The sequence below is a fragment of the Pseudophryne corroboree genome, unplaced genomic scaffold (assembly GCF_028390025.1).
Source record: "Pseudophryne corroboree isolate aPseCor3 unplaced genomic scaffold, aPseCor3.hap2 scaffold_1325, whole genome shotgun sequence".
Classification (NCBI taxonomy): Eukaryota; Metazoa; Chordata; class Amphibia; order Anura; family Myobatrachidae; genus Pseudophryne; species Pseudophryne corroboree.
In genome coordinates, this window is record NW_026967951.1 from 7,928 (window position 1) to 21,149 (window position 13,222).

Genomic DNA, 13,222 nt, shown 5'->3' on the forward strand with positions numbered 1-13,222 from the left:
TCAGGTGAGAGGCCATTTCCATGTTCTGAGTGTGAGAAATGTTTTGCATGGAAATCACAACTTGTTGCACATCAGCGTAGTCACACAGGCGAGAAGCCATTTCCGTGTTCTGAGTGTGGGAAATGTTTTGCACACAAATCAGATCTTGTTACACATCAGAGAAGTCACACAGGTAAGAAGCCATTTCTATGTTCTGAGTGTGGGAAATGTTTTACACAAATCATATCTTGTTACACACCAAAGAAGTCGCACAGGTGAAAGGCCATTTTCTTGCTCTGAGTGTGGGAAATGTTGTTTATTTGAATCACGTCTTGTTATACATCAGCGAAGTCACACAGGTGAGAAGCCATTTTCTTGCTCTGAGTGTGGGAAATGTTTTGCACACAAATCAGCTCTAGATAGACACAACAGAAGTCACACCGGTGAGAAGCCATTTTCTTGTTCTGAGTGTGGGAAATGTTTTACACAAAAATCACATTTTGTTACACATCAGCATCGTCACACAGGTGAGAAGCCATTTTCTTGCTCTGAGTGTGGGAAATGTTTTACATCTAAATCACAACTTGTTACACATCAGCGATGTCACACAGGTGAGAAGCCGTTTTCTTGCTCTGATTGTGGGAAATATTTTACACGGAAATCACAACTTGTTACACATCAGAGAAGTCACACAGGTGAGAAGCCATTTCCATGTTCTGAATGTGGGAAATGTTTTGCACACAAATCAGATCTTGTTAAACATCAGAGAACTCACACATGTGAGAATCCATTTCCATGTTCTGATTGTGGGAAATATTTTACACGGAAATCAAGTCTTGTTACACATCAGAGAAGTCACACTGGTGAGAAGCCATTTTCATGTTCTGAGTGTGGGAAATGTTTTGCACGGAAATCAGTTCTTATTAAACATCAGCGAAGTCACACAGGTGAGAAGCCATTTCCATGTTCTGAGAAATCAGCTCTTATTGCACACAATAGACATCACTCAGGTGAGGAACTATTTTAATCTTCTGGAGTATACTCATCATTGCCATGCGTTGTTCTTCAAGGTTTTTATCCTATCTTCTATGCTTTTTGCAATATACATGTTACCGCAGTGTGAAATAATCAGATGTCATGCCCTCATCTACTGCTATGCAGATGACCTGTCTTTTGCTCCGGGTACTGAGAACCCAGTACCATTCCAAAATGGTTGTCTAGCTGAGCTCCAGGTGTGGGTGATGCCAGTTGGCTGTGACTCAGTCCTGGTGAAACAGGTTCTTATGATAGATGCTCACCAACAAAGGGCAGGGCTACAGCTCAGCTTTGCAAACCAACCAGAATTACGCTTGGGGGTTCAGAGTTACAAAATGCTGATCCTGTGCGGAATCTTGGTGTACTGGATGGTGGAGTGACACTTAGACATCAGGTATCAGCCACAATCAGATCCTCATGTGAGGAACATAGCCAGACTCCAGCACTTATTTCCCTCAGAAGATCTACCTACAGTCATACATGCACTTGTATCATCACGCATAGAGTACTGCAATGTCCTCTACCTGTGTCTCCCAGCAAAATAATTGCACCGTTTGTAGCTTGTACAGAATGCAGCAGCCAGGCTGTTACCTAACCAGCCCGTTCCTGCCACATAACACCCATTCTCTGCTCCCTTCACCGGCTGCCTGTAAGATGGGGACTCTATTACATAATCTTACTGACTCTCCCAGCCCTACATGACCAGGGACCATAGTACCAGAAGCAGCTTCTGCCTCCTTACTGCCCTGCTTTCTTACTTCCATCTGCAGATGGACTATTACCAGCAGTGCCAAAAATCCCCAAGAAGTTCTGAGATGCCAGAGATGAGACAGGGTTGTGGTACTAGTGCTGTAGCGGGGGCTGCTGGAGGCACTGTCTGTGGGTAATATTTTCCCCAAGCAGTGCTAAGGTGTCAGAGGGGAGACAGGGCAGTGACAGTATTGGGGGAGACAGGGAGGTGGCAGTAGTGGGAGAGGACAGGGCGGGTGGCAGTAGTGGGGGGAGGCAGGGCAGTGGCAGTTGTGGGGCAGATGGTGACAGTAGTGGAGAGGAGACAGGGTGGGTGGCAGTATTGAGGGGAGAAAGGGTGGATGGTCACCGTGCAGTACCAGGGGCTGCTGGAGGCAGTAAAGAGGTGTATGGGTCCCGCACAGAACCAGTTGATAATTAGACTTAATGATGATTATGCTTCCTTATTTCTAATGAATCCCTTGTATGTGTTACTGTTATTTGCTGTGTCAGCCTTTATGTGTGTTCTGTATAATAATCCTGAAAGTAGTGCTGCTACCAATCTCATCATTTGTAGTAACTTGGAAAAGATGAGATATGAGGTGCACTCTGGAAGCTTATAGGGGGTTAATCAGAGATGATCGCAGATGTGACATCATGCAGCCCCTGGAAAATGGTCCCGGCCCGCCCGCATTTACCCCTAGGTATGCGACCACAATGTGGGTGTCTGTGCGGCCGCTGCGTACGTGCATTTTGTCACCACCAGCAAACTGCTGCACGACGCTATTGCGGCTGGGTCTGAATGACCCCCATAGGGTTTTGGCTCTCCTGATATGAATCTGTTTTACTTACCTGCAATACTATAATGTAACTTGAATTGTTTTTGTGCTTTAAAGGATATTTTATCCATGTTGTGCAGAGCAAAGTATTTTTTAAGTTTAAAATATAGAGAAAAATCTGTGTATTAAAGATACGAAATAAAGTTGTTTAAAAACAAAAGATTTCCGTTGAGTCTTTTTATGTGTCTGTGTATTATCTTATTTCGAGATAATTGTAGCTATGATGACAGAAACAATTTCCTGTGTATGTGTCACTTGTATTGTTACTTTTGTGTCCAGTGAGTGGGCTCGGAAATGTTATCCTTTTCCTCGCAGCCCCAGTTGCTGGAGAAAATGAAGGAGGAGCTGTTGACGGGTCACGTTCCGCTTGAGTTGACAATTTTCTCACCAGCAGGTCTTTCCACCTCTGCAGACTTGTGTCCGGAAAGAGAGATAAAACGTAGGCTTTAAACCTAGGACCGAGCACGGTGGCCTAAATGTAGTGCTCTGATTTCAACAGATTGACCACCCTTGAATCCCGGCAAAGCGAATGAAGGGCTCTATCTACAATTATTCCCAGGAAAGACGTTAAGTCCGAGAGACTATGCACAGGCCCAAATGATAATTGTTTTATGATCCTTCTATGTATGAACCAACCGATAGAGGGAATAATCCGAAAGTGTTAATACCAAAGATTAGCTAATCTGGTTGGAGGTGCGCCATTAAGCAAAATGCAATGACTGGTTAGGGGGTGTAATACCAATCAATCGAGAAGATACGCAGGATCAGATGAAAAAGCATATATGGTTTATTTTGCATCTAGGCCCAGATGGGTGGTAGCAGAGCACGCAGGCTCAGTGAGACAATTTGCGTTACAGTCATTACAGCTTATATAGTATACAATACACATAACATCAGAAATGGCTTACGTGACCGGGAACACAGTTCGTCTTTATTACAGTCATCCAAATACAATACTTATTCATAATTAGACAGCCTTGACAAAACTTAGAAGCCAATTTAGAGAATCCAGGGGCATAGCAGTAGGTTCTGACTAAATTAGTCATTGCAGTTTTAGATGCATGGGTCAGGCCATGCGTGACCTGAGCTAATGCAGGTAAAAGTGATCTGCGGGCCACTGGCTTGCCTTCTCTATTGCGCCACAAACCATCAGCATCTGGCTGGCATCCTTCCCGCTCCCAGGTGGAGATTTCCTATGGACTGGAGGTTAATTGCATAGAAATCAATGCTTGTGTATCAGGTATACATATTTCAGATATTACATACACTTGTTCTTTTAACATAGCCGTGGACTTTACTATTCGATCCACTCTGGCATTTCCTTTTGACACCTCATCTCTGCCAGAAGTGTGGCCCTGGCACTTTATGACAGCAATTTGTTCAGGTTCCATTACTGCTTCTAAAAGTTCCCACACCTTGTCTGCATGCGCAATAGTGCTTCATTACATGTTAGGAAATTTCTCATTTTCTACAGACAAAATTTTCACCACACCAAACACATAGCGCGAGTCAGTGTAAAGTTTACAACAGTGTCAGATTACAATTTTACCCTTTGCTAATTTGCAAGCTCTGGTCAATGCTACAAGCTCAGCGCTTTGAGTTGAGTTAGGGGCTGGCAGGGGTCTGGCTTCCAGCGTTTCAGTCTGTGTATACACAGCATATGCAGACCCCAGGCTGACGTCTTCTCGTCGTAATCAGCTTTCATCTACGAACAGTGTTAAATCTGCATGCGGGATGGGTTCATCAGTGAGGCCAGGGCTGTGTGTCTTGTGTGTCCCCACCTTCCCCCTCCTCCCTCTGAGTCTGGAAAGACTCATCCCTTATAATCAGAAGGGTGGCGAGATTCAATGTATTGCAGCGCTGGATAATGAGATTACTGGGTGCTAGCAAAGTCAGTTCCCCCTTAGTGAGCCGTGAAGTGGTTAAATGTTGTGTCTGCTTGCAAGTAAGTAAAGTAGCTACCGCATGAGGCACATACAGATACAATGGTTGATTCAGGACAATATCTGTAGATTTGTGAACTAAGATTGCGGCAGCAGCCACTGCTCGCAAACACACCGGCAAGGCTCTGCCAACTGGGTCCAAAACGCCACTGTAGTATGCCACAGGGCGTTGTTTATCGCCATGCCGTGGAGTTAACACACCTGCAGAATGTCTCATCGCTTTATGACCAAACAAGGACAAAGCTTGTTCTAATGTGGAATGCCTAGCGCTGATAATGGTGTCAATGCCTCTTTTGTCCACAATTGCTCAGGGATTTCTGAAAGCCAGCCTGGCAGCGCCTGTGAGACAGGCATAAGCCTGTAGTCATCATACTGCCACAGGGCGTCTCGTACGGCATCAGTGTGTTGCTCTGGAACATGCAGAGAGAATCCAGCAGGCGAGCAGCTGATATAACATCGAAGTTTTGAGAGGAGATCGCGACTAAGCAAACTGACAGGGGCACTGGTGGACAACAACAAAAAGCGTGTTTGTAAGAGGACATAGGAGTCAATTTACTAAGGTGGGAGATTTTTAGAACTGGTGATGTTGCCCATGGCAACCAATCAGATTATATCTATTATCTGCTAGAAGTAGCTAGATAAATGGTAAGTAGAATCTGATTGGTTGCCATGGGCAACATCACCAGTTCTAAAAATCTCCCACCTTAGTAAATTTACCCCATAGCGTGACAGTCAAGGGCTCTGAAAGCGTCATTTCAACGGGACTGTTTGAGATTCCTACTGCAGTGACAGTATTGTCAGAGGTAGGAAAATCCTGACTACCTGCTATTGATAAAACAGAGGCTCCGGTGTCTATTAAACAAGAAATTGGCTTATTATTTATTATTACATTTACCATGGGATGATTATCTGTAGCCAATACAGGATACACCGGAGCCTTGACTTTCTGTCAATCTCTATTCCCGGGACGGTGTCTAACGTCCCTATGATTGTAGTTGTCAGATGATTTAAGTCTCCCCTGCACGGAGGGTTTGTTACAATCATATGACAAGTGTCCCTTTTCCCGACAGTTGTAGCACACTATATCTCTCCGGGGAGCGGGCCCCTTCCCACTGGACAGTGCCTTGTGTACTGGCTGAGCACTTTGCTCAGCTGCTTTAATCTGCATATTCATTAATTTCTGTTGTCTGTTTATCCTTTTTCACTAAACTATTTTCGAAATCAATTATGGCAGGGAATGTTTTGTTAAATGCTGTTTCTAGTTCTAACCATTTGGCAACTAGCTGATCACTATTAAGCTTATCAGCAGTAGAATCCTATTTTAAATTGCTGCATCGGGGACGTATAATCATTGGGTTTAAATACAGCAAGTAATAATTGCAAAACATCTCTATATGTGGGCTGGTGAATATTTTTAGTTAGAAATAAATGATCCCACACTGTCCTGGGATCTTTTCTAGGGTCGGGCATCTTTTCTGCTAGGGATCTAAGGTCTGATGCCATCCAGGGAACATGCACGGAGTATGTAACAGCCGGCCCCACACCCCCAGCTGGAGGGGCTGTGATAAGCCTGACCGGGTATAAGGTCGGATGCAACGTACCAGGATCTGCAGGGGTTAAGGTCTGTGGTATCATGCGTTGACCTCTACCTGTGCCTAAAAGTATTACAACGTAGTCCAGTGTCCCTGCACCAGAAGAATCTGGTGACTGAACATGAACTGAAGTTTCCTGTAGTGTAGTGTTATCAGGGGTGGTCTTCTGTATGCCGGCGGCCAGGCTCCCGACGTCCAGCATCCCGGCCCCGGAATCCCGACAGCCGGAATACCGACATTTATTCTCCCTTGTGGGGGTCCACGACCCTCCCTGAGGGAAAATAAATAGCGTGCCCGCAGCGTGGTGTGCACAGCGCGCCTGCAAGGGGCTCATTTGCGCTCGCCCAGCTGTCGGTAGGCCGGCGGTCGGGATTCCGGTGCCGCTATGCTGGTCGCCGGGAGCCCGGACGCCCCATACACTACTACACCCGTTAATATACCTGCTGCCACTAGGTGAAACAATCAGACTTCATGCCCTTGTCTACCACTGCTGTGTAGATGATCTGTCTGTTGCTCCAGGTATTGAGAACCAAATACCAATCTTAAATGGCTGTCTAGCTGAGCTCCAGGTGTGGGTGATACCAGTTGTCTGTGACTCAGTCCTGGTGAAACAGGTCATTATGGTAGAAGCTCACCAAAAAAGGGAAGGTCTACAGAGTTGCCAATCAACTGAACTTATGCATGTGGGTATCGTAGGATTCATAGAAATTGTAGTGAGATAACCAAAAGTCAGAAACAAATAGAATTTTATGGCAAATGCTTTTTAGAAAATTGTTATACAAAAACCGTAGTTGAACAAGCATTAAAAAAGGCCCTAAGTCTGAACAGGGAGGAATTATTAGAATATAAAAGTAAACCTGATAATAGACCAGAAGGGAAATACACTTTATTATTCATTGCGAGATATAACACTTATGAAAAGCACATCAAAGAGGTCCTGAAAAAGCATTGGAATATTTTACTCCTAGACCCCGGACTTGGAGGTGTATTTCCACATGAACCTCAGGTGGTCTTCAGAAGGGCTCAGAATTTTAAGGACGTTTTGGCTCCTAGTAAGGTCACTACAAGAGAGACAAGGAAGCCCTTAGATTGTCATGGGAGGGAAGAAATGGCAGCAGCAACTTAAGGGGTTTCTATGGACCTTTCACCCTCTACTCTTCTTATAGAGGAAGCAGCAGAGGCAATGATCAGGGAAGTGTCTATTGCCAGTGTCCCTTAACTCTGTGGGTTCTCGATAATCTGATGCAAATGGGGGTATAATGCCTCCTCCCTTTCTCTAATTTCCTTAACTGTGTGTTATTAAGACCATATTTTTGCTGCATAAGGCAGAGGGTTTTGTATTGGAGGTGACAATAAAAGTGCATCAGCTACCCACAAACAATAAGATTTACATTCATTGCAACTTATCAACTTATTTCCTAAATTATTCAAAACATTTGCATCAAAGGTACCTGTAAAAGGAAAGGTTAGATAATTCTGTGTTCTCTTATTCCATTCTTTCAAGGATTTCACCGCAATATCACCATACTCGCAACTCCTAACACTAACCGGTGCACTCAGAGGGAATCACTCTTTGTGGACTGATTCTGCCCCATTTGCCTTACCACTAGGGTACACAATTTTATCTCAAAAACCGTCTCTCACAAGCAAATGGAGTCTCGTGCCACAGCAGGGAGATGAATCAATTATTTTCAATACAGTAAAGTATACCCACAAGTGTCACGTCTGACAAGAGTGCTAAACCTCTCTCTCCTCAGGCTGTTATAAGTTTCTCAACAAAAATGATCACACAGCTCTATTTCCTATCAAGTACTCACAATGCCTGCTATGAGAGAGGGTCCCACAATTTTCCTTATACCTTCATCATACCTTGGGCAAGAAAAAGTCACACAAATATATCTCTTTCCCCCCTGCGTTATAAAGGCAGATATGAGAAGCTTTACCTTTTCTCCGTCCCTGGCACGGGTACAGAGTTCAGTTTATACACATGTACTCAGCGTCATTCATCTCTTACATACACACATCGCAACACAAAATACTTGTAGCAGCTATTGCATCGGTTTAACCCTATACATTTCCAACCTTCAATGCTTATTAACACAACTGTAAGTTATACAATGTATACCTTTTATATTATTGATGGAAAAAATAAGGTTAGAACCTGAAAATAAGGTAAAAGCAATATATAAAGCAATATATGCACAAGATTGAGTATTGCAGTAAATAGAAATAGTAATGCTTTCTGGAAAGAATGGTGTTAGATGTTAGTTCTAGAAAGAGAAGTATTATTCATACATTTCATACATATCTATAGACACAGAAAAATATGCTTTTTCGTCTATTCCTTACCTCAGGAACGATGTTCTTTTTGGAGCGAGCACTGCACACACGGGACAGACGTGCTGTATCACTATGCCGCAGAAAAAGGAAGGTGCGATGAAAGTTTCTCACCTTACAGCGCTGTTTATTTTCTGCGGCAGAAGACCCAGCAGTCGTGTCGTCCCGTATGCGAAGCGAATCGTCCAACCGGGCGGAAACACCAAATTGTGATAGCAATCAATCGAGGAGATACGCCAGGATCAGATGAAAAAGCATATATGGTTTATTGTGCATCTAGGCCCAGATGGGTGTCATCAGAGCACGCAGGCTCAGTGAGACAATTTGCGTTACAGTCATTACAGCTTATATAGCATACAATACACATAACATCAGAAATGGCTTACGTGACCGGGAACACAGTTCGTCTTTATTACAGTCATCCAAATACAATACTTATTCATAATTATGGGCCAGGAATGACCCCGGGCAGTCACTTAGGGGCCACGAGTTAGTAATAAAGCACTATACACCACTCTCAGCCCCCTAATGACAGAAAGTGGCCCTTATCAGTAGATACATACACATAAAGCACAATTAGCAAAAAGCAGGTGCAGACAAAAGAACACTTTTTTATACATGGTTCAGAATATATGTTTCTGCACCTAGGAATATATTGATACATCAAGCTTTTAACACTATAAGCATTCAGTCCCAGTATAAGGGGTCCAAATTTCTCTGACAGTTGTTTTTGTAACCCCCCTTTCAGTAATTATAAGTTGGTGTGTTGGAACCCGGCATTTTAAATACAATCTGGTGTCGTGTCTCCTTTCCCTGCTAAGGTTATAAAGTGTATTTTAGTCACACGTGTAGCTGCTAAGTGCTCACGGCGTGTCTTTGGGTGTGTACGCGCTGCGTGTACTTTGTACAGCCAGCGTGGCGTTAGTACGGGGCCTTGTACGCAATTAATATAAAAAGTACGTAGGCTAAGGATTAATTACAGTGGCCGCAGCAGCTCCATTTAAAGTGTATTGAATGTCTTTTTAAAGTGTTGCTTTTAGTCCTGTATGTAAATCAGCATTTACAGAAATGTATCTGCCCAGTGGAGGAGTCAGGAGACATCAGCCCCTATTATACTCCTGCTCTCTCCCTCACATCATGTCACTGTGTGTTACCAGCCCAGATATCTGACCAGTCTCCTCCCCACACTCTCTGGTGTATCTCATACATCAGGAACCATCAGCCTCTATTATACTCCTTCTCTCCCCCTCACATCATGTCACTGTGTGTTACCAGCCCAGAGATCTGACCAGTCTCCTTCTCACAATCCCTGGTGTATCTCATACATCAGGAGCCATCAGCCCCTATTATACTCCTGCTCTCCACTTCACATCATGTCACTGTGTGTTACCTGCCCAGAGATCTGACCAGTCTCCTTCCCACAATCCCTGGTGTATCTCATACATCAGAGCCATCAGCCCCTATTATACTCCTGCTCTCCCCCTCACATCATGTCACTGTGTGTTACCTGCCCAGAGATCTGACCAGTCTCTTCCCACACTCTCTGGTGTATCTCATACATCAGGAGACATCAGCCCCTATTATACTCCTGCTCTCCTCCTCACATCATGTCACTGTGTGTTACCAGCCCAGATATCTGACCAGTCTCCTCCCCACACTCTCTTGTGTATCTCATACATCAGGAGCCATCAGCCCCTGTTATACTCCTGCTCTCCCCCTCACATCATGTCACTGTGTGTTACCAGCCCAGAGATCTGACCAGTCTCCTCCCCACACTCTCTGGTGTATCTCATACATCAGGAGCCATCAGCCCCTATTATACTCCTGCTCTCCTCCTCACATCATGTCACTGTGTGTTACCAGCCCAGAGATCTGACCAGTCTCCTCCCCACACTCTCTGGTGTATCTCATACATCAGCAGCCATCAGCCCCTATTATACTCCTGCTCTCCCCCTCACATCATCTCACTGTGTTTTACCAGCCCAGAGATCTGACCAGTCTCCTCCCGACACTCTCTGGTGTATCTCATACATCAGGAGCCATCAGCCCCTATTATACTCCTGTCTCCCCTCACATCATGTCACTGTGTGTTACCAGCCCATAGATCTGACCAGTCTCCTCCCCACACTCTCTGGTGTATCTCATACATCAGGAGTTATCAGCTCCTATTATACTCCTGTTCTCCCCCCTCACATCATGTCACTGTGTGTTACCAGCCCAGAGATCTGACCAGTCTCCTCCCCACACTCTCTGGTGTATCTCATACATCAGGAGCCATCAGCCCCTATTATACTCCTGCTCTCCCCCTCACATCATGTCACTGTGTGTTACCAGCTCAGAGATCTGACCAGTCTCCTCTCCACATTCTCTGGTGTATCTCATACATCAGGAGCCATCAGCCCCTATTATACTCCTGCTCTCCCCTCACATCATGTCACTGTGTGTTACCAGCCCAGAGATCTGACCAATCTCCTCCCCACACTCTCTGGTGTATCTCATACATCAGAGCCATCAGCCCCTATTATACTCCTGCTCTCTCCCTCACATCATGTCACTGTGTGTTACCAGCCCAGAGATCTGACCAGTCTCCTCCCCACACTCTCTGGTGTATCTCATACATCAGGAGCCATCAGCCCCTATTATACTCCTGCTCTCCCCCCTCACATCATGTCACTGTGTGTCACCAGCCCAGAGATCTGACCAGTCTCCTCCCCACACTCTCTGGTGTATCTCATACATCAGGAGCCATCAGCCCCTATTATACTCCTGCTCTCCTCCTCACATCATGTCACTGTGTGTTACCAGCCCAGATATCTGGCCAGTCTCCTCCCCACACTCTCTTGTGTATCTCGTACATCAGGAGCCATCAGCCCCTATTATACTCCTGCACTCCCCCTCACATCATGTCACTGTGTGTTACCAGCCTAGAGATCTGACCAGTCTCCTCCCCACACTCTCTGGTGTATCTCATACATCAGGAGCCATCAGCCCCTATTATACTCCTGCTCTCTCCCTCACATGTCACTGTGTGCCACCAGCCCAGAGATCTGGCCAGCTTCCTCCCCACACTCTTTCATTGTATGTTATACTCCATTCCAACCTTCATAGTATTTTTCATTAAACATAAAAGCAATGCCAGAACTATAGTACTGGTTAATGTCAGTTACAGAATTATACAATGTACCATGTAACATCCTGGGTCTTCTCTACTCATTTATAGTAATTTTCCATTTTTGAACATAACCTATACAATATTTAATTTGTTTCATGAAAATTCATATTTGCATAATGTATTTTATTTCCAGCAGATGGACACACAAGCAGGAATATTTCAGAAGGACATCTAATGGTAACCCCCAGATTGTGAAATAAAAGATGACAGTAGACAGGATTCTCCAGGAGATAACCCCATTACCCCAATTTTACATCCAGCTTTATCAGTTGATACCTCTGATCCTGGGAAATGTTTTCCTGTTCACTCTGATATTGGTGCATCTGTTACAGCTCTGAGAGTAGATACAGAGTTTCCCTGTTCTATAGATGCCAAATGTTTTACACAGTACACAAAGCTTATTACCCATCAGAGAGGTAAGGCAAGTGAGAGGCCATTTCCATGTTCTGAGTGTGGGAAATGTTTTATACGGAAATCAGATCAATTTACACATCAGAGAAGTGACACAGGTGAGAAGGCATTTCCATGTTCTGAGTGTGGGAAATGTTTTACATACAAATCACTTCTTGTAATACATAAGCGAACACATACAGGTGAGAAACCATATTCCTGTTCTGAGTGTGGGAAATGTTTTACATACAAAACAACTGTTGATGAACATAAAAGAAATCACACAGGTACATCTCAATTTCCATGTTCTGAGTGTGGGAAATATTTTGCATGGAAATCAGATCTTATTACACATCAGCGAAGTCACACGGGTGAGAAGCCATTTCCATGTTCTGAGTGTGGGAAATGTTTTGCACTCAAATCAGATCTTATTAAACATGAGAGAAGTCACACAGGTGAGAAACCATTTCCATTCTCGAAAGTATGAGAAAAAAATCAGCTCTGTTGCACACAATAGATATCACACAGGTGAGGAACCTTTTTAATCTCATCACCATTGCTATGCAATGTTCCTCAAAGTCCTGTCCTATCTCCTATGCTTTTTGCAATATACCTGCTGCCACTAGGTGAAACAATCAGACTTCATGCCCTTGTCTACCACTGCTGTGTAGATGATCTGTCTGTTGCTCCAGGTATTGAGAACCAAATACCAATCTTAAATGGCTGTCTAGCTGAGCTCCAGGCGTGGGTGATACCAGTTGTCTGTGACTCAGTCCTGGTGAAACAGAGGTCATTATGGTAGAAGCTCACCAAAAAAGGGAAGGTCTACAGAGTTGCCAATCAACTGAACTTATGCATGTGGGTATCGTAGGATTCATAGAAATTGTAGTGAGATAACCAAAAGTCAGAAACAAATAGAATTTTATGGCAAATGCTTTTTAGAAAATTGTTATACAAAAACCGTAGTTGAACAAGCATTAAAAGAGGCCCTAAGTCTGAACAGGGAGGAATTATTAGAATATAAAAGTAAACCTGATAATAGACCAGAAGGGAAAGACACTTTATTATTCATTGCGAGATATAACACTTATGACAAGCACATCAAAGAGGTCCTGAAAAAGCATTGGAATATTTTACTCCTAGACCCCGGACTTGGAGGTGTATTACCACATGAACCTCAGGTGGTCTTCAGAAGGGCTCAGAATT

At 44.2% G+C, this 13,222-nt stretch overlaps 1 protein-coding gene across 1 annotated transcript; it reads left to right on the forward strand.

Moving 5' to 3' along the window:
* Window positions 1-243: 243 nt before the first annotated feature.
* On the forward strand, window positions 244-12,503 carry LOC134994799 (oocyte zinc finger protein XlCOF19-like; the record flags this gene model as incomplete). The annotated part of the gene is made up of 5 exons (XM_063951009.1): window positions 244-481; window positions 1,785-1,854; window positions 11,959-12,135; window positions 12,220-12,378; window positions 12,442-12,503. Coding segments are annotated over 5 exons (706 nt in total), but the record flags the coding sequence as incomplete, so codon positions are not given.
* Window positions 12,504-13,222: the final 719 nt, after the last annotated feature.